We start from the raw sequence: 27,309 nt of genomic DNA, 5'->3' as shown, positions 1-27,309 counted from the left end.
CCCAAGAAAGTTATTCCACATCCCTAACCTCAGCGCTCTAATTCACACGGAGCCAACAAAATGGGCATCACCGTGCCGAGTATACAGTAGGTGCACACGCGAGAGCCCTCTCAGCCCACCATGAGCCAATGAGCACACGCGCGTGTGTGTACGTGTGTGTGTGCACTGAATGTTAAAGGGAAACACAGTGAGCAGTAAAGAAGACAGCACACATGGGTGTAATTTCTGGAGGCAGAAATGGACACAGCGGTTTCTTCTGGGAGAGAATGACTGGGCTAGGGGCTGAGAAGAGGGGCTTTTCCTTTTATATGTATGTACACACATATATACACACACATATGCATATACACACATACATTATATAGAATTACTTTTACAATAAACAGTTCGTCATTTCAAAAGAAGGATGCAATTAATGGTAACATTCGGTTGACTCCGATATATCTTTATACTAAGCTTCCAGGAGCAAAGTTATAGTATGAAGTGAGGCAGACTCACGTACGAAAAGTAAAAGTGGTACAAAAATCAACATTTTCTCAGCTTTAAAACTGCATTCATATTTTACCTAGATTGTTCTAACCCAATGAAATAATCACATTGAGTTGGATTTATACACTACCTAAAGAAACAAGGTTCCTATTAACTCAAAATATATTTCATTATTATAAAACGAGTCCGTGAAACCTCTTAAAGGTTCCATAAATCCATTTTTATGTTAATCCATGGAACAATGTCTGAGAAAGAGTCATAGAAATGTGTCGCCGTGGCTACCGCTGGGAAGATGCCTAGGGCTGGGCAGGGCTGAGAGGAGGTGGGACGGAGTTGGAGAGGTTGCCTGTAATGTTTAGAATATTTTCAGGGATAAAGTCATGTATTACATGCGTCATTCACTATTATATTTTTACACTAAGTAGAAAAGAAGCTTTGGAGATTATTTATTCCAAGTCCCCACTTTTACAGATGGGGAAACTGAGGTGCACAGTGGGAAGAGAGACTCCTGGCTCAGACATCCCTTCCCATCCTCACTTGCAGGGGTGACCAGTGACAGTGAAACTGGCCACAATTCATCACAGTACAGAATCACTGTGGGCAGGAAGGGTGCCCATGTAACAAACTGAGGGGTTGGTCACTGACATTCAGAAATGGCTTTTTTTTTAAAAAAATGATGTTTTAGTGACATTATAAATCAATTAGTAAATGCATTTCTCCACTCAAAACAGTGGTATGTAAAAAAAGAAAAATGTAATAGTCCCAGTGGAAAGTAATATCATATTAGGGCTGAAAACAATGGCACACGGTATTTCTGTACCATCTGAGCTGCTTAAAAGTGTCTTCTGTAATTGACTTTGAACAAGGGAAAACAGCACAGGCCATTACAAACTAATCAGGCCGTGGTTGATAAAGATCAGGAAAGGCACCACCACAGAAAGCTGGCTCTCCCTCTGGTCTCAGCCAGAAACAGATGAGAGGCAGACAAACCCTGGAAGGAAACTCCCAGGACCTTGGGATAGGGAAGACCTTGGGTCCTGCAGAAAAACCTGCAGGAGCCATCCAAGGATGCTGTTTCGGGATGCTCAGCATCTCCAAACAGACCCAGTGGGTTGCCCAAGCCCAGGTGGGCTCCTTGAGCTCTCAGACCCGGGTCCCTGGCCAGGCCCTGCCCTACTGACCTCTCTGCTCCACTCCGCTGAGCCAGGAGCTTGAGTCACCATCCAGCCTGTAGGATACAGTGGTCCCTTGACCCTGTCAAATGACCACTAATCAAGCCTGCAGACTGACGTCACGGGGCTGTTTACGGAGCAGCCCGGCCGGGGCAGTTAGATGGCTGAGGCAGACGTGGCTCCAAAAATGCTGGGAATGCATCTCAAATGGGCAGCCGGAGACTTGTCCTAAATTTTATTGCTATTTTTAAGATACCTCTATCCCTGGCGAGGCCGGACTGGAGCTGGAGACCTCAGTTTTGCTTGACCACATTTATCTCCGGGGGTCACGGAGAGCTAAGAATAAGAAGGGTCATCGAGTTCCCAACGCTATTTGCCAGAAAATCAGGACAAACTTTTCATTTCCCATCATGGGAGTGGTTCTAAACGTGGGCTTTGGGGCTAGTTCTAGCGTTGTCTGTGTTTCTCATAATCTCTCTCTCTCTCTCTCTCTCTCTCTCTCTCTCTCTCTCCCCAGCCCCCTCCGTCCCCCACTCTCTTCATTTCTATTTCTGACAGCTGCTGACAAATCCTGGCTTACAAAGACATCAGTAGTTTATGCCTCCACTTCATCAACCTCCAGAGACTATGGTGAGCCAGACAGGTCCACACGGCATGTGGTGATTAGAACCTACCTGGGGTAGGTAGAGATTTTCATCAGCAATCCTCATCCACCTAGGATAGGTAGCCCCCAAAGTAAACCCACTTGAGACGGCATATCTAGATGATTCGATGACCCCGCTCTCCAGACACCTGCTTACATTTCAGATTAGGGCAGCTCTTTTTTTTTTTTTTTTAGATGTTGGGGGTAGGAGTTTATTAATTAATTTATTTATTTTTGCTCTGTTGGGTCTTCGTTTCTGTGCGAGGGCTTTCTCCTGTTGCGCTGAGTGGGGGCCAGTCTTCGTCGCGGTGCGCGGGCCTCTCACTATCGCGGCCTCTCTTGTTGCGGAGCACAGGCTCCAGACGTGCAGGCTCAGTAGTTGTGGCTCACGGGCCTAGTCGCTCCACGGCATGTGGGATCCTCCCAGACCGGGGCACGAACCCGTGTCCCCTGCATTGGAAGGCAGATTCTCAACCATTGCGCCACCAGGGAAGCCCGGGCAGCTCTTTATTTTCAATGTAACCCACTGGTCTCCACAGCGCAGTCAGAGATGATACCAGTGAGAAGTCCCTTCCATCCCCCACCGTGGCTCCCAGGGCCCTAAGGTGAGTCCACAACCCCCCTGTGACCAACGTGCTCTTCCCAGTCTGGCTTCTGTTTTTCTCCCCGCCTCACCCCTCTTAGCTCACGCCTCTCATTCCAGCTCTGACCACTGAGCATGCTCTAGCCCGTCTGCCTGGGACACCCTGTTCTCCCTGGACCTCTGTCACCACCTGAAGGCCCCCTCCCGCCCATCACCGCTCCTCCCACCCAGGCCGGCTCGGTCCCGTGAGTGAGCAGTTTCAACAGGTTCTCCTTCTGGCCGCTCTGGCACTGGACACTTAGGTCTGGGTCAGGTGCACGGCCTCCTCCTCCAAGGCTCTGAGAGCTCCCTGTAGTTGCCTGACTGCACATACGGAAGCTCTGTTTTCACTGCTTGTGCACATGCTCACCTCGCCTGGCCAGCTAGACTCCTCAAGGGAGGCACTGCGTCTTGTTCCCTCTTATATAACCAATGCCAAGCCTATAGTAACGCCTCAAAAATAGATGCACAATGAACCTACGATCCCCACTGGTACGGAGTCAAGAAACAACGGTGGACACGCCAGAAACGCTTTTGGTTTGATTCCTGAATGATCTATTTTCTGCAGGTACATTTTTCTTGACAGAAATATAGCATGCACTTCCTGCACACGCACCCAGTGTTAATTCCGCCACTTAGCAGGCCACAGATGAGCCACGATCCCATCTACTTTCCTGGAAACAATGGAGGGAAGAGTTATCAGGGCTTTACAGCTGGCTGGAAAATCCAGTGACTCTGATGGCAGATACAGCAAAGCTCGATGTGATCCATGTGTGCTAATAACACCTGGTCTCCTGGGCACCCGTTGTTTTGGTTGAGTTGCATTCATCCGTTCATCTTGACTTCAGATCTCAGAGGAGGAGGGAACTACCTCCTTGTCTGAGATCACGTGCTTCAGGTGGAGATAATTTCACTTCCTACCCCTAACCCCACAGCCCCAAAGACCATGGAAAGCATCACATTCTTCTGGCCACAGTGATCGGCTCTGGGTAGGAAGTGCGTACTAATCCCAGCCAACAAGCTGCAGCAGGACTTTTGTTGAGATTGTTGGGAAAGAAGTATAGGCATTTTTTCCCACTGGACTCAGACACAGTATGATACTGGCCTGTAGCTGCTGGCAGTCATCCAGTGCTTGAAACTATAGCCATCACTGACTACAGTAGGGTTGGAAGATGGAGAAAGATTTGGTTTGGGCAGATTGAATCCAATCTACCCAATTAGAACTACCCTCCACTTTCAATAGAGAGGCATTGAAGTCCCTTTGTGTTTAAGCCAGTGTAAGCCACTGATATATCCGGAAAGCACATTCATAGTGTCACTGGAAGATGTGATGGTCAAGGACAAGGTCAGAGTCCCTTGGTGCTCTGGATAGACTTGTGCTTCTAGACCAACTAAAGGAACAGCGTTAGCCTTGCTTCCCCACATGACAAGTCACACTCGTGCTGCCCCTCCTGAGCATGGGCGATGAAGCTTGTGCTCCTGGAGAGATGTGAGTCTTGCTTCCGGATGTGTTGCTAGAAACCTCTGTGATCTTGGAAAACTCTTCAACGTTCTAAGCCTTGGTTTCTTTTTATGTACAACGAGAGTTTCAACAAGATGATTTCTGCACCTTCCAGTTACAAAAATGATTTTGTCCTTCTCACTTTTCAGTGCCCGTTCGTTTACTGTGAAGGTGCTGACTGACTTCACGTACCCTGCTGGAGCAAATCTAAATGCGACCAGGAAAGGCCACCAGCTGGTCCAGACCCCACTGTACAGGGGATCTGCAGACCCAAATCCAGCACCATGGACAGACAGTCTGGCACGCCAGCAGTGGCCCCTGGGCAATGCAGGGTAGTAGCAAATCTGCCTGCTCGAGTTAGACTCGTTGTGGTCCCAGATGCGAAAATGCTAGAAACATCTAGGCTATATGAATCAGTATCTGTGAATAAATGGACTTATCTATTCTTAGATCTGGTCCCTGATTTTGAGCCTTTCTGGTTGGCTAGTGTTAAGCCCTAAAGTTATTGCTCCTGGGACCAGAATACCCTTCTATGTAAATCACATATTGGGAAGGTTGTTTAACTCAGTCATCTGGGTTGGGAAGTCCAATTCGTTTTCTCCCTTTTGTGGTTCAGAATGAGTCTGAACCTGAGCAGCCATCTTACAAACGTCTGACCTTGGGTACCAAGGCATCCCAGGTGGAAAAGCACGACAGACACGCCCAGGGTCATCACTGCTGCAAACACAACCGGGGCACTGCTACTGCTTCTTCAATGGAGCACGAACAGCTTTTACATCAGACACTATTGCGGATGGTCCAAGAAAACCCTACATGTGTCCTCTGATACCTTTGTCTAGGTTTGGGGTTTGTTGTAGTTATTGTTCTGTTTAAATATATGGGGTGTGATCTTGGATCGAGTCCTTTATGGGGACAATCACTTAACCAAGGTACAAAAGGGTTAAAGAATTTATTCCCCCTGCTTTTTTTCTCTTTCTTTGTCCTTCTCTGGTAAGTAGTGGAGAGTCTTCTGTTTCTCAGCTTCAAGGATCCCTGGGCTGACCAATTACAATCAGGACTCTCACTTGGTCCTCTCAGGAATTCTAGCTATTCCCTCTACGTGTTAGATGGAAATTGCCGCTTAGATTTCCGACCATCATTTTAAGTGCAACATGACTGGAATCAAATTCATCTAACTTATTATAAATTAGGTTCTCTTGGCATCTTCCCCATCCCTGTCAATGGACCCACAATTTCCCAGGCCTCTGGCTTCAGCCCAAACTTTGGAGTTATCCTTGACTCACTCTCTCTCGTGTCTCTGGTACCCAGCTTTGTAACGTAGGACATTAAGTAGTTCATCTTCTCCCTCCCTCTGAATTGCTTCCACCTCTCTGGTCCGTGCCTACCACCGGTCATGTCTGAATGATGTAGCACCTCAGCCGCCCTCCTTGAGTTAGCCCAATTCTAGCCCATCTTCCTCTCTGAGACCGGATTAGTTTTCCTAAGCCCACACTTCAGCCTATAATTAATTCCCTGGCCCTAAAAAGGTCTGTAACTTCCTATTGCATCACATTAAAATTCCTGTAAGATGTCGAGATTTCCCATTATCTACTTCATCCTACCGATTCAAATTCAACAAATTCAACAATGCTTTGGCTTATACTACCCTAGGAGTTGCTCTCTATATTGTATTTCCTATATTATTCCCTATTATTATCTCCCAAGCACTCTCCTTGCCAACTCCAGCAACCAGCCCCTAAGTGTTTAACACCTCAGATTCGTCCCCACCCCCGTGACCTGGCCCATGCTGACTCCATACCTAGGATACTCTCTCGTTTTGCCCTACAACTCCTCATGGCCCCTCCAAGAAGCCTACCCTTTCCTTTCCAGCCCTCACGGTTCTCCTTCTTCTACGAACACGCATAAGGCTCATGGTGCATACTAGACATAAACACTGAATAACCTGCAGTGTCCTACCAGTTCTGTTTTCTTCCCAACCAGACCTTCCCTTGATGGTAAGGACGAACCTATATACTTTTTTATCTGCTCCATGGTGTCTAGCCAAAGGCACTCAATAAATATTGGTCAATTCACTGAAATTGACTTGTAAGGAACTGGGGTTTGGGGGTAGGAGACAGAAGCGAAGGAGAATAATGATGTAAGTCTAAGTCATCCGGATAATTACTTGGACCTGCCGCTTCTGGTCCTCTGCTGCCCTCCTGCCCCTGATGACTTTACCTGCAGAACTGAACCTCCTGGTCAAACTGCGAGTTCTCGGGCTGCGTTCCCTCCTTCAGCTGGCTGACGTTGAAAAAGGAGAGGGTGTGGTTGACAAAGCCATGCAGAGTCCCGTTGTGACTGTAGGAGTACTGATACACCAGGCGGGGGATGAAGTCGGAGGTGATCGCGATGACAAAAGCCTGGGGGTAGAACCACAAGCACCTGAGGAACTGTCAGGATGGACACCATGAGGGTGACACAGGTCCATCTGCCTAAGAGACTGTCCCCTCCTGGGCTCTCCATCCAGAGGCCCTGCTCTGATTGATACAGAGTCCTTGTCCCTGAGCTCACAACACTGACTCACCTGGCTTTTCCATCTTTGATACATGTAAGGAAACCCACAAGTCAGTGGCTGTCAAGAGAGGGAATTACAACCACCGAAGCAAAGGATGCTAAGCCAGTTTGGACCATTTGGGGAGGGAGGGCATGAATCATCTCTGAGATATCTGAATTGATGCTGGCATTGCCCATGCCAAAGCAGAGTGGAAGATTTTCTGAGAAAATTACTGATAGTGGTGAGAGGGCCACTTAAGTGTGACGGGCAAGGATACCAAATGGCCATATATGGAATACATCTGCCCCTGAGGGACACGAGAAAGCCAGGAACACCAAGGATATGGTTCCACAGTGAACCTCAGTTTGACCATCATCTCTCAGCCCTTTTTAGCCCATCATACAATGGAAGTCGCTCTTTCATCCATTTTGCTTAGAAAAAGTGAGATACAGAGAAGAAAGAAGTAGGTCCTGCTGGATGAAACGCACACACCCGACGTAGCGCCTGGCGTATCTAAGTTCCCTATAAATGTCTGTGGAGCAAACCAAACGACAAATGAACGACTGCCTGTTCGGATGAGGGGGGACTTTCTGCCAAGAAAATCTTACATCTTTTTGGCAGGTGTTTATACTGTCCTCGGCACCAACAATTAAAGCCCTTTTAAAAAATGCAGTTTAGGTATTGTTTTCTAAATGTATATACGAGTGTGCATGGCCATAACCATATCTGAGAGTAACGGACTTCTAATAATCACAGCTGTAATTAACGGAGCACGGGCCATACGTCCTTTCATCATCCCATTTAATTTCCAGACTGATCGATTTGGTGAGACTCTTATTCTCTCCCATTTCTTACAGATAAGAAGTCTTAGAACGGCCAAGGAAGTAAAACGTCCTGTCATTCTGTTGTAGATGAAAAGCGCTTGGTACTCAGGGGCTCTTTTCTAGAAGACCCAACTGCAAAGTAGGTACTGATCAAACTGCACCTAATTTCTCAGCCATGAGATGTGCGCTTCCTACATCAAACCTCCCACGTGTGACGGGCTGATCCCTTCTGCCTCTCTGCACACCTCGTGCCATCTCATGTGTTTTCAGTCGGTAGCCAGGTCACGGCCAGAATCCGTGCTTCTCTACCAAGGGAAAGGGGCCTGTGGCTTTCTTGATGTGGGCTGAGCTGGCAGATGCTGTTTCGGGAGATGGAAGAGGAGGCCCTGCCTGACCACCATCCGTATGGAACGCAGACGCCAAAGGAGCTGCTGGCTTGGGCCCAGCAGGATTTCCTCCGACATGTGGACACGTCTGGCAAGGCAGTTAAGGAGGTCAGAGCAGGCAGGACCCCTCTTCTTCCACGTCCTATCTTAACCAAGCAGCGCCAGGGATAATTAAGACCTTACATTGACAGCCTGGAGAAACGGTAATTAGGAACTGCAGCCTGGGCGATGATCCAGGTATTGTTCAGCTCCGGGGTAGAAAAGGAAAGGAAAGAGATGGCTAGATATGTGCAATTCTTTCCTCATGATTCTTGGCTCCGATGAAAGATCTGATCTGGACTCTTAAGGCCGAGGTACGCATTCTGCTGGGTAACTGCCTTTCTCGCTCTTAGCGAAATGTACGACAAAGCTGCGCACCTCTGGCAACAGCCTGATGACTTAGAAGGCGTGTACGCGATATTAACGAGGGGCGGGGAGTGGGTGGGCGCGGGGCGCCGTCTTAAACAGAGCTCCAAATGGAAGAAGCTGGGAGGTACCAGGACAGGTTTCCTGCCCTGAGGACCTCCGCTCCCCGGGAAAGCCCCTCCCACAGAGCGAGGGTGTCATGAAAGCAAAAGCACTTACGTTGATGATAACAGAGAACTTGCCGATGCCCGAGAGGATGTCAAACCAAATCCCTGTAAGACGGGAAAAAAAAGGGCGTCTGGCTCATTCCCGCCCTCAGCCCGGGGACGACAAGGCTGCAGTCAGAGTGCCGCCTTGCAGGCAAGTTACCAGTGGAGCTCTGCCGGGCCCCCCAGGGATAGGCTTGTCTGGAAAGGCTTAGGTGCACCCGTCTGCCAAGCAGGGGGCCAGCGGGGGGGTGGGGGGATACCGTGGCCTCCAGCACCTGAGATGAGGCTGAGGGGCTCGAAGGGGTGATAAGGAATGCTCCAGCCCTCCGGATGCCCGACAGAGTGTGAGGGGGGCGGCCAGGGAGACAGGGGGAGGGTGGGAGGGAGGGGACGGGGATGGGCTGCGTCGCCTCTGAGTGATGCAGGGGACAGACCGATATCTTTGGTTCGCACAGCATCTGGCCGCCTCAGCTCTGTAACAAACTTCTTCGCATCGAGCCGCACTTCAATGACGTTGTTGAGGAGGGCGAACACCGGCGCCAGAGGGAAGGAGGCCACAAAGAGGGTGACAAAACCAAACTGGATGACTGAGAGAGAGAAGAGCACAAGCAGCAGAAGGATTTAGACGTACGTTTGCCTTGCAGCTCTAGCCCCCGTCTTTTCTGACCGGGCTCTCTGGTCCACCTTGGACTCAGGCTCCCTTTCCGTCCTGCCCCCCAGGAGGGGCATTTCTTTCTCAGCATCCACAGGCCCGGCAGTCAGTGCCGTCACTTAGGGGCAAAGCTCTATTTAGTTGAGAAGATACGAGAAAAGGAAAAGTCTCCACCCCTTCCTTCCCATGACCTTGTATCTCCAGTCCCTAACCCTGGTCATTGAACTCAGAGGTGAACAAACTTCTTCAGCAAAGGTCCGGATAGCAAATTTTTTTTTTAAATTGAACTTTAGTTAATTTACAATGTTGTGTTAGTTTCAGGTGTACAGCAAAGTGATTCAAACTGAATCATATATGTATATATGTATATATATATATATGTATCTTCTTAGATATATATAATTTTCAGATTCTTTTCCACTATAGGTTTTTTTTTTTTAGATGTTGGGGGTAGGAGTTTATTAATTAATTTATTTTTGCTGTGTTGGGTCTTCGTTTCTGTGCAAGGGCTTTCTCTAGTTGTGGCAAGTGGGGGCCACTCTTCATCACGGTGCGCGGGCCTGTCACTGTCACGGCCTCTCTTGTTGCGGAGCCCAGGCTCCAGACGCGCAGGCTCAGCGGCCATGGCTCACGGGCCCAGTCGCTCCGCAGCATGTGGGATCCTCCCGGACCGGGGCTCGAACCCGTGTCCCCTGCATTAGCAGGCAGATTCTCAACCACTGTGCCACCAGGGAAGCCTCCATTATAGGTTTTTTTTTATGTTGTGTCCATTATAAGTTATTATAAGATATTGAATAGAGTTCCCTGTGCTATACAGTAGGACTACGTTGTTTATCTATGTTATATATAGTCGTTTGCATCTGCTGATCCCAAACTCCTAATTTATCCCTCCCCCCAACACTTTCCCCTTGGTAACCATAAGTTTGTTTTCTGTGTCTGTTTCTGTTTTATAAATAAGTTCATTTGTATTATTTTTTAGATTCCACATGTAAGTGATATCATATGGTGTTTGTCTTTCTCTCTCTGACTCACTTCACTTAGTATGATTGTATCTAGGTCCATCCATGTTGTTGCCAGTGGCGGTATTTCATCCTTTTTCATGGCTGAGCAGATAGTAACTATCTGTGTATGGTCCTGTCCTGATGACCTAACTCTGCCATTGCACAGTGAGGGGAGCTGTGGACAAACGTAGACCAGCGAGCTTGGTTGGGTTCCAATAAAACTTTATTTACAAAAGCAGTAAATAAAGTGGGTTGGATTTGTTTGCCAAGCCCTGATGTAACTTCAAAACCATCTCCCAAAGTTGGCCTCTTCTTCCCCTATCCACAGTCACTGCATTTATTTAGAAGGTGGACTCCTTCATCACACATGTACTGAGAGCTCCCTGAATGTCAGGCCCTGTGCAAAGTCTTTAAAGAGGCAAAGGTCTGGACCCGCCTTCAAGGACCTGCCTCCAAGGACCTGCCTTCAAGGAGCCTTCAGGAGAGAGGAATGTACAAAGATGTGCAAGGAGACTTCACGTGTGCCAAGAGAGAAGGGAGGATGTACCAGACAAAGCGGAGACCGCAAGGAGAGAGCTCAAGCCTGCTCAGCTTGGGGACTGAGGGGAGTGTCCAGAAGGACACCTAAGCTTAGACTTGAAGGATGGGCCCGTCACTGCAGGCAGAGTGCATTACAGACTGCATCCAAGCCCGGAAGCCGTGCGGGCAGAGGAGTGGAGGCGGCCTGTGCCAATCAGATGGCGTAAGGAGTCCAGGCCCCCATTGTTTCTACCTGGACAACTGCAACCACCTCCTACCTGGTCTCCTTGTGACCGATCCGCCCACATTTCTACATCTCTTCAGCCCCAAGAGCCCAGTAATCCGATCCCATCACTTAACCTACTCACAAGCATTTCAGCTGGCTCCCCTCTGTTTACTGGATAGAACCCAGATTCCTTATCTTGGGACACAGGCACTGGACCATCTGCACCCAAGCTACCTCTCTAGCCCCACCTCCCAGAATCTCCCCACAACCATCATGCTTCTGCCTTCCCGGACTCTGAGCTTCTCACCGTCCGGATTTCTCCCCAGACATGTTAGCTCCTTCCCTTCCATGGCACACAAGGGAAGGAGCTAGCAAACTCCTATGCATCCCCAAGAACAGTCAAGTGCCATCTCCTTGGTGAAGCCTGTTACCCCTCCACTCCTTCCCCACCCTCTATTACAGCCGCCATCGTGCACTGCTGTGATCCATCTACCCACATGCCTTCATTTCCCGCTAGAAAGGTAGGGCTCCATCCCTTGTAGGGGCTCAGTACAGATTTGCTGATGCAAAGTCAGACCTGAGTCTCAGGAAAGTCAGTCTAATAGGATTTCCCTACTTATTAAGGCAAGTTACTTAACTTCTCCGCATCTTAGTCACTCTAGTTATTAATTGAGGATAATAACAGTACCCACCAAATAGGTTGACAAAAGGGTAAATGATATTGCATACATAAAGTGCTCAGAACGATGTCTGCCACTTAATAACTGTTCAATAATGTTACCTGTTATGTGTACCGTTACTCTTATTGGAGTGCAGATGGCTGCAATGTATCCTGCATATGGACCCCTTAGACACACGTTTAAGGTGCAAACCCCGAAGGAGAGTCAGGAGGCCTGACTTCGAGCCCCAGATATGTTTCTCACTAGCCCTAGGTCCCTGGGCAGTTCTCTCTGTTTCATTGGGCTTCAGCATCCTCATCCTTAAGGTGAAGAGACCGGTTTAAATTCCCTTCAGGTCTGATTTGCTGTGATGCTGTAATTCTTATTCTCCTGGACAAATGTCAAGATTCTAGGATATCAAAGTAAAGAATGAAAGACCAGGATCCAAACTTAAAATAAATTAATGAAATGAAATAAAATGAAATAAAAAGTGTTCACAGAGGGATAAGCTTAACCACAGCAGAAGGTTCAAGGCACAGAGCATGCGTAGAACTTCACCCAGCACAACCGCTTTTGATTTGGCCCAAGGTTGAGGGCTAAGGCTCCTGCTAACCCAGCTCTATCACAGCCACGGTCCTGGATGCCCAGTGGATTCTCGGCAGGCCCTACGAGACCAGCAGCTGCCGGTTGGTGACAAGATGTACCAGAAGGCACAGATTTGTCAAGGCCGGGTCCTTGGAATGACCGCCTGGCTAGCTAGCTGGCCGAAGGGGAGAAGAAATCTTCCCAAACAAGCGTGGGAGCCAGTTCAAAATGCAGCGTCTACCACGTCTCTTAAAGGAGGCTTTGCTGAGTCAGGGGTGGGGTGAGGGCAATCGGGGGTGGACGGGGATGGAATTAACAAGGAAAGCAAAACAGATGTTAGACTAGTTTTGTGAAACCTGTAAAACGCATGTCTGTATTTAAGTATACAGATGAACATATCTTTATTTCTGGAGTTCTAAGTTGGTCTTCTTGATTCTGATGAGCTCAGGTCTACAGAGCAAATGTTCTTCTTATAAGTGACTTCCTCCAGTAGAACTGTTTAAACTCTCCAAAGCCCCCAGGAGGACTTAGCAAGGGGACTGATGGGGCAGGGAAGGGGCAAGTTACCTCCGAGTGACTACAAATAGATACGGCACGCCCTCTCCACACTCATGCAAACGGCACTCAGAAATCCAATGTCCTTCCAGGATCGTAGGAAAAACCAGGACTCTCCACTTCCTCAGCTTCCCTTCACATGAGTTCCAAAGGCAGATATGAACCCTCTCCTCTGATGCTGCCCTGATGGTGTGCTTCTTCAGCTTCACAAACTCTCCAGCACAGGGTCCCTCTCTGTCCACACAACTTCCAGTGGTGACTTGACGCTAATAGTGCCCATAAGTGATCCCAACATCATAACATGTCTCTTCTCTTTCCTCTTCCAGGCACGTCTGTGTGTTCAGCACCAGACAACCTTAAGAGCATGGACTCAGCAAAGGCCAGTGATGGCCACAGTCCTGTGCCTCTTCTGATGTTACTATAGGGTATCCTGGGCCAAGAGAAACCACCCTCTGAAGATGTCCCATTGCTGCAGGTGTTGCCTGCTCGGACTGGGTACACTGCCTATTTCCAGGAATCAACCCAAAGAGGCAGAAACGAAGAGGAAGCTTTGTTTCATCTTGGGGAGAAAAAAAAAACATAAAACCATAAACCTCTGGCATACAAATGTCAACTCCAAGACGTGCTTTTTTTGGCCAAAGGTCTAAATGCTGTATCAGATGGGCGTCCTTCCGAGGTCACTTCAGAGGACACAATGATATCAGCCTTCAGCAACACCAAGACTGGCTTCTAAAAATAGCCAGCCCCCAAGAGGCTGAGAGCAAGGCCGGAAATCCCCCCTGTGCTGCCTAATACAAGCCAGCTTGGCTCAACCAATAACAGATTCAACCTGGCCAAGCCTATTAGGGAGGAATTCGTAAGTTGATTTTCAACTAAATCTTTACAAAGCCTGCTGTAAAGTGCCCCAGAAATACCGAGCTGAAAGCATGAAGACTGGAAACCCTCATAGGCACAAACCCCACTGGGTTTTCTCTTCTCAATCCCCAGCCAGGCTCCTTTTAAAATATGCGACTATCAGCCCTGTGCTGCCTGATGCCAGAGGCAATTAAAATCCTGGCCTTGATTACCTGGGCTTAGGTTAAAATAACAAAGAGGAGTGGATTACACTCAACAAGATGGCATCCAGAAAGGACATTCCAGGACAATTTGCTTAAAGAAGAAAATAATACATCAGGTGGGATAGAGTGGACTGGCCAGGATTGGTGGAAAAGCTCTTGATGGAACACAATTTGTTATTCAGTTATTTAAATTCTTCAGTAAATATATCTACCTTCCTGTCACAAATGCACACGCACACGCACACACCCCGTCACACACAATAACGTCCAGATCCTTGGTGTGGCACTCGAGACCCTTTGTGATCTGACCCTAACTTATTTTTCCAGACGCCATGTGCTCCCTACCCACCCACTGTGCTCAGGGCTGACACTGAGCTGGGGTGTTTGGAGATCCAGTCGGCCTGCTTTCCAACCATTTCAAAACCATTTGGACTTCCCCAAATTCACCAAGTTTCCCATACTCCTGAGCCTTTGTACACACCACGGCAATCTGTCAATTTCCTTCTCTTCTTGTCTGCTGGATGGATTACCATTTATGTTTCAGGTTCAACTCAAACTTAACCTTTTCTATGAAGTCTCTCCCCTACCCCATTCCTCACCCCTACCCCAGGCAGAATTGGGAGCCACGGGCACCTCCCCTCCTCACTCCCATAATGCCTTGCATGTGTCCCTCTACTTGTTTATTTGACTTGCTCCCTGGATGGCAACCCCCTTGAAACCACGGACATTTTTGACTCTTTTCCGAGGTCCCACAATTTTGTGTGGCGCCCATCCCATAGCAGATGTTTAGAGGTTATCTTGTTTCATAAACACAACTTATTGTCACCAGCTCTAAACACAAAACAAACACGAAAAGAGGCAGACAGCTAAAATGTGTGAATGAGGGCTTCCCTGGTGGCGCAGTGGTTGAGAGTCCGCCTGCCGATGCAGAGGACATGGGTTCGTGCCCCAGTCCGGGAAGATCCCACATGCCGCGGAGTGGCTAGGCCCGTGAGCCATGGCCGCTGAGCCTGCGCATCCGGAGCCTGTGCTCTGCAACGGGAGAGGCCACAACAGTGAGAGGCCCGCGTATCGCAAAAAAAAAAAAAAAAAAAAAAAAATGTGTGAATGGAAATCACTGTGCTTAGTGATGGGAGCGAGAGGGGGCTGTGAGGTTCTAACACGTCCACACAGCCCTTCTCAGCGCTGTCACGCCCACAGAAGGGTTCGAAGAAAGTTGGTTGTAAAACCAGTCAGTTAGGAAAGTCTAATTCTAATGAAAATAGCTATAGCTTTTTTTTTTGAAACTTTCTATAATTTAGTAAATTTAGAAATTTTATAATATAGTCTGCTTAAGGCAGCAGTGCCCAACTTTTTTGGCACCAGGGACTGGTTTCTTGGAAGACTGTTTTTCCACAGACAGGGCCGGGGTGGGGGGGATGGTTTGGGGATGATTCAAGCACATTACCTTTATTGTGCACTTTATTTCTATTATTATTACACTGTGATACATAATGAAATAATTATACAACTCACCATAAGGCAGAATCAGTGGGAGCCCTGAGCTTGTTCTCACTTGCCACTCACTGATTGGGTTTTGACATGAGTCTGAAAGCAATTGATTTATTATGGTTTCTGTGCAGTCAAACCTCTCTGCTAATGATGATCTGCATTTGCAGCCGCTCCCCAGCACTAGCATCACCCCCTCAGCTCCACCTCAGGTCATCAGGCATTAGATTCTCATAAGGAGTGCGCAACCTAGATCCCTCGCATGCGCAGTTCACAGTAGGGTTCGCTCTCCTATGAGAATCTAATGCCGCCGCTGATCTGACAGGAGGTGGAGCTCAGGCGGTAATGCGAGCGATGGGGAGCGGCTGTAAATACAGATGAAGCTTCGCCCGCTTGTCCTCCGCCCACGTCCAGCTGTGTGGCCCGGTTCCTAACAGGCCACAGACTGATGCCGGTCCGTGGTCCTGGGGTTGGGGACCCCTGGCTTAAGGGGATTAAAATCTGGGGCTTAAGAACCCTCCCTGTCATGAACCACTAATAAGCAACGCAAGGGAAGGACCCAGGAACATGCTGGCGTGAGTTTGTGTCTTCACTCAGGAGGCGGTTACTGAAAAGATTCAGCTAGAAACAGCCCATTAATATAAACACGTAGGTAAAAACACCACGGGAAGGTCATCGCTGTTTATTTCATCAGCCTGTATTTCCAGGCTGTGCCCAGGGATGCCCTTCTCCTAGGGGCAAGGGAAGACAGTGTGCACAGCAGTGAGTGTCTGGTGTGAAAAGAATTGCAAGTGTTGATGGACCACGTAAACAGGAAGAGATAACGAGAAGAAGGCACGTGAGCTAGTTCCTCGGCATGGACCTCTATTGCCTAGGAAAATAGTAGCAGTCTTTATAGAAGTATAAGAAGGTTCTCAATGTCCATCATTCACCACTTATTCATTCATTCATTCATTCACTCATTCGTCCAACAAGCATTTATTGAGCACATCCTAGACACTGAGCACTGACACTGCTCGTTGCTAGGAAACAAAGATGAATAATTACTGTGTCATCCTTCCAAGGGCTCATAGGATGCAGAAAGAGCATCCTGTGGAGGAGATGGACATGTAAGCAAATCCTGGCTGTGTGTTGGAGTTAGATCTCTAAGGGCAGCATTAACAGACTGCAGTGAGTACAAGGGCAGGAGTAACTCAGTCTCACCAGTGGGCCTGTGGAGGCTGCAGAGACTCACGACCACTGGGCTTCCCTTGAAGAACAAGTCAAAGAGGCATCTGTAGGTTTGCTGGATGTTTGGTCATTAACATCTTTCCTGCCAGTCACTCATCCAAATTCACAGACTACTTAGGAAATAAAGACAGTAAGTGGAATTCCCTTTCAATCTGCATAGAGTCACTTGGGGTTTATATAATGGATCAGATTCAATTCAGAAACCCTGGAAGTCATAACAGGAAAGACTAGCCTTGAAGTCACGGCTTGAGTATTAAGAGTTTACTGCCTACAAGTCATCACAGCACCAAGACAAATCAGCAAGGCACGTTTTCTCCATTTCTTTGTGATTAAGGGAGACTGGGTCCCCACCTTTCCTCACTCCCACGTGAACTGTGAAATATTAACTCCTTCAGCTGAAGGAGGGAGGACCAATGGCTTTCTGAGAGTCCCACTACTCAAGAACTCAGAGTCTAGTTATAACAGCTGATTTTAGGTTGATAGTAGGATACAGACCAGTCCATAAGCAGCCCTCTTCGCTGCCTTGGGAACAGAGCTTAGGGTCATGGGAGTCTTCAGACATGAACCCCGCTGATGGCCACAGAAAAAGGCAGAAGAACATGGTTCTCAGCCACAGGGAGCTTAAAGTCCTGGAGACTATGGTCTTCTGGAAAAAATGTTCCCATTGCTCCTCTTCTATCTCCTCTGAGCAAAACTCCAAACCCTCAGTGGTCATGAAGCTTCAACCAACAATTCCTAAATACCTACCATGTGCAGGCAGCATGCTCTCTGGTTCATAAAGTAATCTTCAGTGTCAAGTATTATTATCTCCATTGTACAAGTGAGAAAACAGCCTCAGAGAGGTGAAATAATCTTCTCAGGGCCACACACCTAGAAATCAATGAAGCTCGGAAACAAAGATAGTTTCTGATGCCACCCGAGTTCAAGGTCCTTTCACTGCACCAATATGTAAATATGCAACCCTAAGGCAACAGCATCCCTTCCCCCTGCCTAGTTACTCCCATGCATCCTAGGTTTCCTTTATTGGATCTTCTCTGATCTGATCTCTTTTCGTCAGAGAATGAACTTCTATGGATACCAGCACCCCCACCAATCTGTACAGGGATTTTCCCTCCCCAGAGCATCTTCATTCACGTACACGTGTCTTCTGCAGGGGGCACGTGCAGCTGAACCTGATGCTTTCTGTGACACCGCTCCTGTCTGCCCTGCATTCGTGGCACCTCAAAAATCGTACATCAGTTTCTTATAAGTAGAGAGAATTGAATTTGCGAGCTCTACTGATTTGTTTCTGATTTTCAGAGAACCACCTGGTGAATTCCCAGCCAATGTTTATTGAGTGAACAAATGAACGGCCTGGATTACTCACTCCTGTTTACTTTTTCCATCTGCAAAATGGGACGTGAGGGCCAGTTACCCACGCGTCCTTCCTCTCATCCATCCATCCATCCATCCATCCTCCCATCTACCCATCTGGACTGGGGTAATGCAGTCAGTTGAGGTGGAAAAGCAATGAAAACAGTCAAGGCTGAAGAGAAGTTCCCAAGCAACAAATCCCTGAGGACCTTTGTTTGCCCTTACCTCTTCCTAAAGGGCTGGGGCAAAGTCAATGAAAGGAACACATACGTACGTGTATGGTGTTTTAGAAAAAAGGAAATAAAGAACAGAGAAAGGAGGGAGACACAAATATGCAAACTCTAAGGCCCCACAACTGGGCTGTGGTTGAGCAACAAAGTTCGCTCTGAGCTTCCTGGATGACAGAGCAAGACGAGAAATGGGAAAGAGAGAGTTCTCTTTTTTTATTGTAACCTAAAATACTGCCTCCATTCATTCACTCACTCACTCAGGCATTTCTTGAGCACTGACTGCGCATCTCCTCTACGTCAGGAGCCTTCCAGGCATGGTATCCAAGTACACCCTTGCCTTTTCTCTTAAGTCTTCATGGGGAAAGGGGCTCCTGGCACAGACAATGACAAGCAATGTGTGCTTCAAAAGAAAAGGAGAGACTTGACCTGCAACTCACCCTCCTCCCCAGAAATACCGGAAGGAGACCCTAGATGCTGCCTGAATTGCGTTTAAATGGCATTTGGAGAAGACGGCAGGTGCCTGATTATCCAGTGGGATGACTCAGTTTGTATAAACAGGATGGCTCAGGGAAAGGAATTTCCTGGTTCTTGGAGCCATTGCCTTTGTAACGCACACAATTGGAGTCCTGTGACAGAATACAGAGGCTTCAGCACTGATGCTGTACAGATATTCTGGAAAATTTCATCACTTACAGCTAAGGCAGGCTTGGGACTGGTTTTCTACATCCGTCTCTTTTGGAAACTTGGAAATGACCCAGTGTGGTCCCTACTGTCCATGACCAAAGAATATGAGAGCTGGAAGGAATCTTGGGTGTCACCTGTCATCACTCTCTCTGGAGCCTCAATCTCTTCTACTCTTTATTTAATAAGTGACCACGTTTACTTGACCATTTCCATGGTAGGCTACTCAGTGATGCCTGTAGCCAGCTCTTTGTGTTGTTCTTTATTCTCTGGCTCATTTGCAAGTCACTGAGACTTTGGGATATTTGTTATAAAGCATTATCATACTAGGAGTTGACTATTACAAAGGGTATTTTGCCTGACCTACCCAGATAATTTTACAAGTCCATCCATTTGCATTGCTGAATGAGACCTGCCCTTAGCGGGATAGCATCCCCTAATTAAAAGCACCTCAAAATAAGAAAACTTGGCCCCTGGGGGAGGGGGAGGAGGCAGACTGTCCCAGCTCTATCAACACATCCAGGGTGTCTGGAGAGCTTTGAAAATGGTGATATCTGTAGTACCTAATCATCACTTTGTCTTCAAGATCCTCACGACAGGATCACCTCTTTCACTCTTTATTCTTCTTCCTTCATCTTCAAACTTTTATTGAGCACCTACTGTATGCCAGGCCCTGTGGTCAGGTGTTGTGAATAAGACACAACAAGAAGCTCCCATAACAATTTGGTGAATAACAGGAAGCTAAGTTGTTGGCCCTCAATTGCATCACTTATTTATTTGATAAAATGGTGATAAAACTTTATCAAGAAAGTCTTTTGGAACTAGTCACCAAACTCCTCTTAGAGGACTAAATTCCGGCCTACGTTTCTATGCCAAATTCCACTCTGTAGAAGTCAAAGGCTGTGAGTGTCCGGAGGCCTTAGCTCGCAGCTCTTAAAGCAACTAAAGAAATTCCTCTGGTCAGGCCTTGAGGAAAACTCCGCAACTGGGCTGTGAGGGGTCTGTGGCAAAGGAGCTTGAAGCCCGCTCTGAGGTGGGGGACGGTGATGATTAACGTCATGGCTGCTCCTGGGCCAGCATTCTTCCCTCCGCTCGGAGCCAGGGAAGGGGGATTACCCTTGAAGTCCTTAGTAAGCTCTTCAGGAAAAGGGTTTGATATTGGAGATTCCCTGGAAAGCTGACCGCTCCCCTCCCAGGTTTTTGCAGGCTAATCCCTCCCTCTCCCTCTTGGGTTTCTCTTTGTCTGGGGCCAGCCCAGCCCCACCACCCATCCTGCCCAGACGGGGCTCCCCACCACCACCGCCCCCTCCTCAGGCCGACTCCCAGCCTCCCCTTCGCCTCGTGGCCCCTGCCCCCAGGCCTGCTGGGCCCCAGTTCCAGCTCAATTTAGAAAAATGTAAATATAATACATCTCTCCCTGCCCCCTCCCTCTTCTGATGACCTGCCTCACCATTACAACCGACAGGCCCCAGGGGGCTCAGTGCACTTCCTGTCAGCATGGGTGGTCCTGGGGATCACGGGGCAGGAAGCTGAGAGCTGAGAGCAGGGCCAGGGATCACTGTGTCAGGCACACCAGAGGCAGTGGGCAGCTTTGGTTTCACTGCTCTCATTTTTGTTAAAGCCCAAGACAAGGGCCCTTCTGGGACTGGGGAGGTCTAGCCCTTTGGGACAGAAAGAGGAAACCCCACTCTACCCCCATGCCTCCACTGAAGCCCAGGTTCCTATTGGTCCTGATGGGGTTCTCCTGTGGAATGGTCTGCAAAAGACTCTAGTCTCAGCTCCACGAATGGGTCTTCGGGGTGACCTGAAGCAACTTGTATCGCACCCTGGGCCTCTTGGTTTTGAGATGCACTGTCGAGCTGGTATGTATGAACTAGGATGTCAGCACTGGAGGGGACCCTGGGGGTAATCTGGCCCAGGTTAGGGACCCTGGGGGTGCCCTGGCTTGAAAGTCTTAATTCTTATCAAGACACTCGATGAATGACGATTCTGCGCACCACTTGCCTCTACTGGGGTAGTGAGGTTTTGTCCCTGCAGACACCTCCCTGCTCTCTCACTCAAAACTAATCTAGAAATGTGAGAAGGTGACGGTGACACTGACCCTGTTTTACCTTATGCTTTTTGCAATATATTAGCAGTAGCAGCAGTACATTACTGGTGACACATTACACAACTGGTTAAGACCACAAGCCAGTGGGTTGCACCTCTGCAAGGAAAAACTCATCATCTGGTCTAACTCCCTATGATGCTGAGGAGGAAACGAGGTCCAGAAAGATGCTGTGACGTGTCCAAAGTCACCCTGCCGGGTACAGGCAGAGCCGGATTCACATCCAAGACCCCTGAAGCCCTGGGAAGGTGGGAAGGAGAGATACTGATCCCTTTACCCTACAGGGATCTGAAGATCAAAGGGGCTTTGAAGACAGGGGTGCAGAGAAATGGGAGGTCATGGTATGACTGCCATTGCCGAGCCTTAGGTATCCAGGGGGATGCAGAAACTACTGCCTCCAGCAAGGTTCTGACATCTGGACTTCTGTCTTCTCTCCCGCCAAGCTCTTCCGCAGCGCGCTACCTGTGAGCAGCATGGACATGGACGGCTCACATTACTCCTTCTCCTGTTTCTCTGGCTTAGGCCCTGGAAAGGAGCTCATAATAGGCCTGGGGTTGGGGAGGGGAGAAGGCAGCCGTGAAGGGGAGGGGCACAGGGGGCGTGGAAGGAGGAGGCGGCGGAGAAGGAGAAAGAAGGATATAACCGCCACTCTCGATAATCCACTCATGGGATTATCAGCCTGTTAATCATAGGAGGGTTGACGCCAGCACTACTACAAGTAAGATTGTTTCAGCCCGGAGAGGGCAAAGCTAGATAAAGGATACCCTCGTTTATGCAGTCACCCCTTTGCAGACTTCTCCAATGTTTTCCGGGCCCATGCGAGGCCCTGAAATTAGTTTCCAGTGGGGCATGGCTGTCTTGGGAGGCGGCTTGTCTGAAACCCTGTGAGGGAGGGGGACTAAAGTACTGTGGAAGGGGGGAGGGGCCAGGGGAGGGAAGGGACCCTTTGAGGAGGAGGTGACACAGAACCGGTGTTGTCCACGGGGGTGAGAAGACACAGGGAATGCCAGGGCAAGAGGCACAGACACGGTCAGGCAGAAATAGGGTGACGTGCGGGCTGTGGGTGAGAAGCAGTTGGTGGGTTCACTCTGGCGGCTCTAAGAACGTGTACAAGAATCTCAGGGCGAATAAACTGAAAAGCTGCCTCACCGAGGCCTTGCTCAGGATGTGGGAAGGCCAGAGGCTTCTGAAGAATGGATGGTAAGACCACCACCACCGTAGCAAAAGAATCAGAAGGCTGTAGGCAGACGCTGGCGGTTGTGAGTGGTGGCGTTGGGGGCGTGGCAGGGAAGGCACCAGGGTGGGAGGCTGAAGGGAAAGGAAGGAGCGACTTCCAGAAATGCTCCAGAGAAAGACCAGCCCTGCCGGAGGGGAGGTGTGGAGACAGCAGAGTGAATGAACAGTGATGTCTTGGCTTCTGAGCCAGGGGCCTGGAGGGTGGTGAGACCATAAACGTGGTAGAGAACCCGGAAAAGAGACACGGAACCAAGTCTCTGAGCAGACGGGCTGAGAAGTGTTTTCCCCGAGATGCAGTCTCTTCCTGGCCTCATCTGAAGTCTCAAAACAAGCCTGAGGGGGATTCCCTGGTGGCGCAGTGGTTGGGAGTCTGCCTGCTGATGCAGGGAATGCGGGTTCGCGCCCTGGTCTGGGAGGATCCCGCATGCCGCGGAGCAACTGGGCCCGTGGGCCACAATTGCTCAGCCTGCGCGTCCGGAGCCCGTGAGCCACAACTACTGAGCCTGCACGTCTGGAGCCTGTGCTCTGCAACGAGAGAGGCCGCGATAGTGAGAGGCCCGCGCTCCGCGATGAAGAGTGGCCCCCGCTTGCCACAACTAGAGAAAGCCCTCGTGCAGAGACGAAGACCCAACACAGCCAAAAATAAATGAATAAATAAATTTAAAAAACAAGCCTGAGGTGGCAGCTGGGAGACAAGAGTCTTGTTCCCAGTGCAGAGTCGGCACTTTCTGGAGAACCGAAGGAAGCTTGGTGAGTGAGCAGTCACAGGCTGGGGGCAGAGGAGAACGGACAGTCCTCGGTCACACACCTCTGCTAAGGCACAAGGGAGCCAGAGACCCCCAGCCTCTCAGAAGCAAGCAGAGGGGGCTTCATTTTTTCTGTGACAAGAAGGCCCTTTCCTGTAACCGCTAGCCCATCACCCTTTGCCTCTAGACCCCGAGGTCCTGGAGGGCCTGGCCCCCTTTGTTGCCTCTGTGCCCCGAGTGCCTGCTCGGGGCCTGACACAGTACTGCCCCCGGCATGGAGGGGAGGGGCGCTGCAGGGGCCAGGATGTGAAACTGGGTTGAGTTTCAGTCCAAGTCTGGGGGAGAACACTGCCCTCTGCCCACTTCCACAGGGATCAGTGACTGGGTCCCTGAAGGCCAAGGAGCAAATGAAAACCAGAAGTGACTTTTCTTGGAGGGAAACTCTGATGATAAACGTGTCTCGCTTTGGTCTTGGGAGGTGAAAACTGCTGCATATAAAAAATAAAAAAAAGGACTTCCCTGGTGGTCCAGTAGTTAATACTCTGCACTTCCACTGCAAGGGGCGCGGGTTCAACCCTGGTCGGGAACTAAGATCCCACATGCCGTGCAGCGTGGCCAAAAAAAAAATAATAATAAATAAATAATAAATATGACCACCATGAAATGGGAGGCCAGCCCAAATACCACGGGATAAAGAGCAAGGAGGCCTCAGTTTCTCTGCCACGGAAGGAAAGGGAGTGGGAGGGTCATTCCTTCAAGAAATAGTTTATTGAGCCCTTACTATGTTCCAGGAGCAGGGTTGAGTGTTGCAGCCAGACAGGAGTGAGACTCAGTGTCTGCCCCAGAGCACTGCCATTTCCTCCTGTGCCAAAGCAGGTACAGGAGAAGAGAAGAACTGAACAACGATTCTAGGAGATGTGTTTGAGCCTGAACAGCTCAGCAAGAACTTGCAGCAGCAAATAGGTCAACACAGGCCGGTTTAGACCCACCAGATGCACACATGTGGGTGTCCTCAGATGCTGCGCCTAGGGGGTCTGAACTTCATCTGAAAGGACTTCAGTAACTAATGTTGAAGGATTCTAAGTAGAAAAGATAATACGTTCTGGATTGCCTTTTAGAAAAGCTATTTTAAAAGCTGGGAAGGAAAAGGCAAAGAGGGAGTGGAAAAAGAAGCAGTTAGGATGCATCTGCAGTCATTCAAAGGAGGAAGGGTGAGGACTTACATGGAAATCCAAACTTCTTCGTAGAGACTGTAGACCAAGAAAGCCACCCTGTCATATCAGCAAACAAAGGATGCTGGGGCCATCAAGCCATCAGCCACTGCAGTCCCCACACTGTGCACCCTGAGGGGATTCAGGATGGGAAAAAAACCAGGATACTGGCCCCAGATAGCTGAGGGGCATATCAAAGGAATGATTTCAGTGAGCCCAGCCTCCTGCATCTTCCTGTACAGTACTGAGGAAAGTGCTCAATTCACTAACTTGAGATGTCTGCTTTTTCCTTAATTAACAGTATCTTTTCATGCTCCAACTACCTGTTGTTTTGTTTGTTTTCTTGTTTTTTGCAAAACTCTCCCAGGCTTAAAAGTCCTCCGCATGCCTGCCGAATAAAACGTAATTCTCAACTCTCAGGTGGTGCAATTTTTTTTTCAGTCGACAAGGCAAAGCCAGTGAGGTAAGGAGCCATGGATAAAAAAGACCCTGGATCATCCTGAGCAGGCCTCTCCCCAGCTAGATGTGATGCAAAGGCAGAAAGGAGTCACGGAAAAGAAGTCAGGGTCTACACCAATTCACGGATGCGTCTCCTGAATGCTGAAGTTCAAATCTGCAACTTGGTGAGACAACTTGGATGCAGCTGCAAGGGTGTAGATGCCCTGGTCTCTGGGGGAAACCTGCCCATGCGTTTCCATCGGCTAGGTCATTCTTACACGTCTTGGTGGGCATATCCAGAGAGCAGGGGACGCTGACAGCTCTTGCCCCGTCCAAATAACAATCTGACTTTTATTCCTAGTAAATAAGGAAATGTGCAACCACCAGTGCACCTCCTCTTCTATTCAGAGTTTGACAGAACTGTAAGCTCATGACTAAGAAAAATGAGGTCCCCTGTAATGACCATGTCAATGACAAGAAGAAATTCATCTCCTCACCCACATGAGTGGCCTGAGGGCCTCAAAGCTTGGGCTGCATTTAAGAAACCAGAGGAGGCTCTAAGAGGGATAATTGAATTCCTGAGTCAGGAAGACAATAGTGATTATTTTTTGGATGACTAGAGGAACAAACCTTTGTGGGTCTGAGATACACAGATGACAAAAAGAGCCCATCTGAGATGCCAGACTTGACGAGTAGAGCCCTAAGGCCTTTGTGTTCTCTGGAGGGACAAGTATCTTGGAGTATTTATATCTCAGGCTTCTGAGTGTGATTCTTAGAACTGCCTTGGAATCTCGTACCCTCAGTCTTTAAACATTACTGTCTGATCCTGCTGGCTAATGGGATGGGAGGAACCTCCAGGGCTCAGTACGTGCAGGGGCTTCAGACTGTTTTTAGTCAATTCCTAGATTAAAGAGAAAGAAAACAGACACTTGACACTAACAATAGCAGCTGACAGTCACTGAGAGCGTATCCAGACCAAGTGTTTTAACTACTCCAGATTCATCTCCTAGCTTTCGGAAGCATCCTACAAGGTAGGTGCTATTTTCATCAAAAGATGTCACTTTTCAGGTGAGGAAATCTGGCCTGGCTGACCTGAAGCATCAAGCCATGTAGGACAGGAAGCCTGGTAGTTGACCCCAGAGCCAGCCCACCCTTAACCACACTTAGCCTACACTGCTAGATGAAGTCATCGTTTGGTAAAGTTTATTCTGCAGCCTAGTCTTTGATCGTACATGGGATCAAATACTCCCTTGAAAGGGTAAGAGGATAATCCAGAGATACTAGGGATGAAAGACATCTAACTCAGAAACATTGTCCTGGGATTTCCCTGGAAGTCCAGCGGGTAAGACTCCATGCTGCCAATGCAGGGGGCCCGGGTTCGATCCCTGGTCAGGGAACTAGATCCTGCATGCGTGCTGCAACTAAGAGTTTGCATGCCACAACTAAAGATCCCACATTCTGCAACTAAGACCTGGAGCAGCCTAAATAAATACATAAATAAATATTTTTTAAAAAAACAGAAACATTGTCCTTACACTTACAGAAAATATAAAATAAAATAGTCATGTCTCTAAAATGATTGATAACTTAGCAAAGTGGCCTAAAGGACTCTGTGAGTTTCTGTGGAACCCAGCATGGAAAGCCCATGTGTGGTCCAGGCTTCCTCCCTCCCCCCAGACAAGGCTGAATCAATATCAGCCTGAATTGTTGGAGAGACTGTCCTGGTCTCTAAACTTGTTCCTCCCTCTGGGTGCCTTATAAATGTTTCAAGAATGAAAGAATGAATGAACAAATGAATGCGTCCACCTGTGCTTCCTCATTCCCTCTCTATTCCCCTCCTGCACTAGCTGCCCATTTTCCTCAAGAGAAACAGAGTTCATACATAGGCACAGCACTGACCAAGATTTTACACCTGCTCCCTGTGACCTGATGCAAAACGCAAACTTGTGAGATCTTCCTTACAGTTCTCCAATAATCCCTGGTCTTTCTCTGTTCCCTCCCTACCCCAAACCACCATTTACTTTGTCAACAGCTACTCACGGCCATGAGACTCTTTGGACTTGCTAGTCCTCTGCCTTGGAATGCTCTCCCTTACTCAGATTATTAATAAGTAGACCCTCAGAATCAGAAGGGACCTTGTGGATCAACTCCAATCTCCTACCTGGAGCTGGAAACCTCTTTAGAATATCCTTGACCCACCATCAACCAAGCCCTGCTTTGAAAACGATCCTTCATTTTCCACTTAAAGTTATTAAAAACTTACCTCTGTTAAGAAACCTGCCCTCATTAATAAATAAATGCATTCATTCCCTCACTCGTCTTTGTTTATCAGACATGTTGAGTGCCTGTCACGTGCCAGGGAATGTGCTGGGTTCTAGGGGACATGAAAAGTCATGGTCCTCACTCACTGCTCTTTAGATGGGTCTGCAAAAGAACAGCTATATGAGTACTATTACCATAATTCTGTAAGATACACCATCAGTGTGTGCACCAAATGCAACACTGGGACAGAAAAGCAATCAGTTAATGATTCCTCTCATTAACTCATTA

General features: G+C 48.5%; 1 protein-coding gene across 1 annotated transcript in view; it reads right to left on the bottom strand.

The window, feature by feature from the left end:
• Window positions 1–27,309, bottom strand: part of ANO2 (anoctamin 2) — a gene marked incomplete at both ends in the record, with an annotated part of 323,071 nt that overhangs the window by 5,852 nt on the left and 289,910 nt on the right. Inside the window, 3 exons of the mRNA XM_079714644.1 lie at window positions 6,645–6,826; window positions 8,795–8,847; window positions 9,219–9,371. Coding sequence (XP_079570770.1) covers window positions 6,645–6,826; window positions 8,795–8,847; window positions 9,219–9,371 — 388 coding nt within the window. The remainder of the gene's footprint in view (window positions 1–6,644; window positions 6,827–8,794; window positions 8,848–9,218; window positions 9,372–27,309) is intronic.

Source organism: Hyperoodon ampullatus (assembly GCF_949752795.1).
Source record: "Hyperoodon ampullatus genome assembly, chromosome: 11".
NCBI classification, from domain to species: Eukaryota; Metazoa; Chordata; class Mammalia; order Artiodactyla; family Ziphiidae; genus Hyperoodon; species Hyperoodon ampullatus.
The sequence above is the reverse complement of the archived record's forward strand: the minus strand, read 5'-3'. Positions and strand labels throughout refer to the sequence as shown.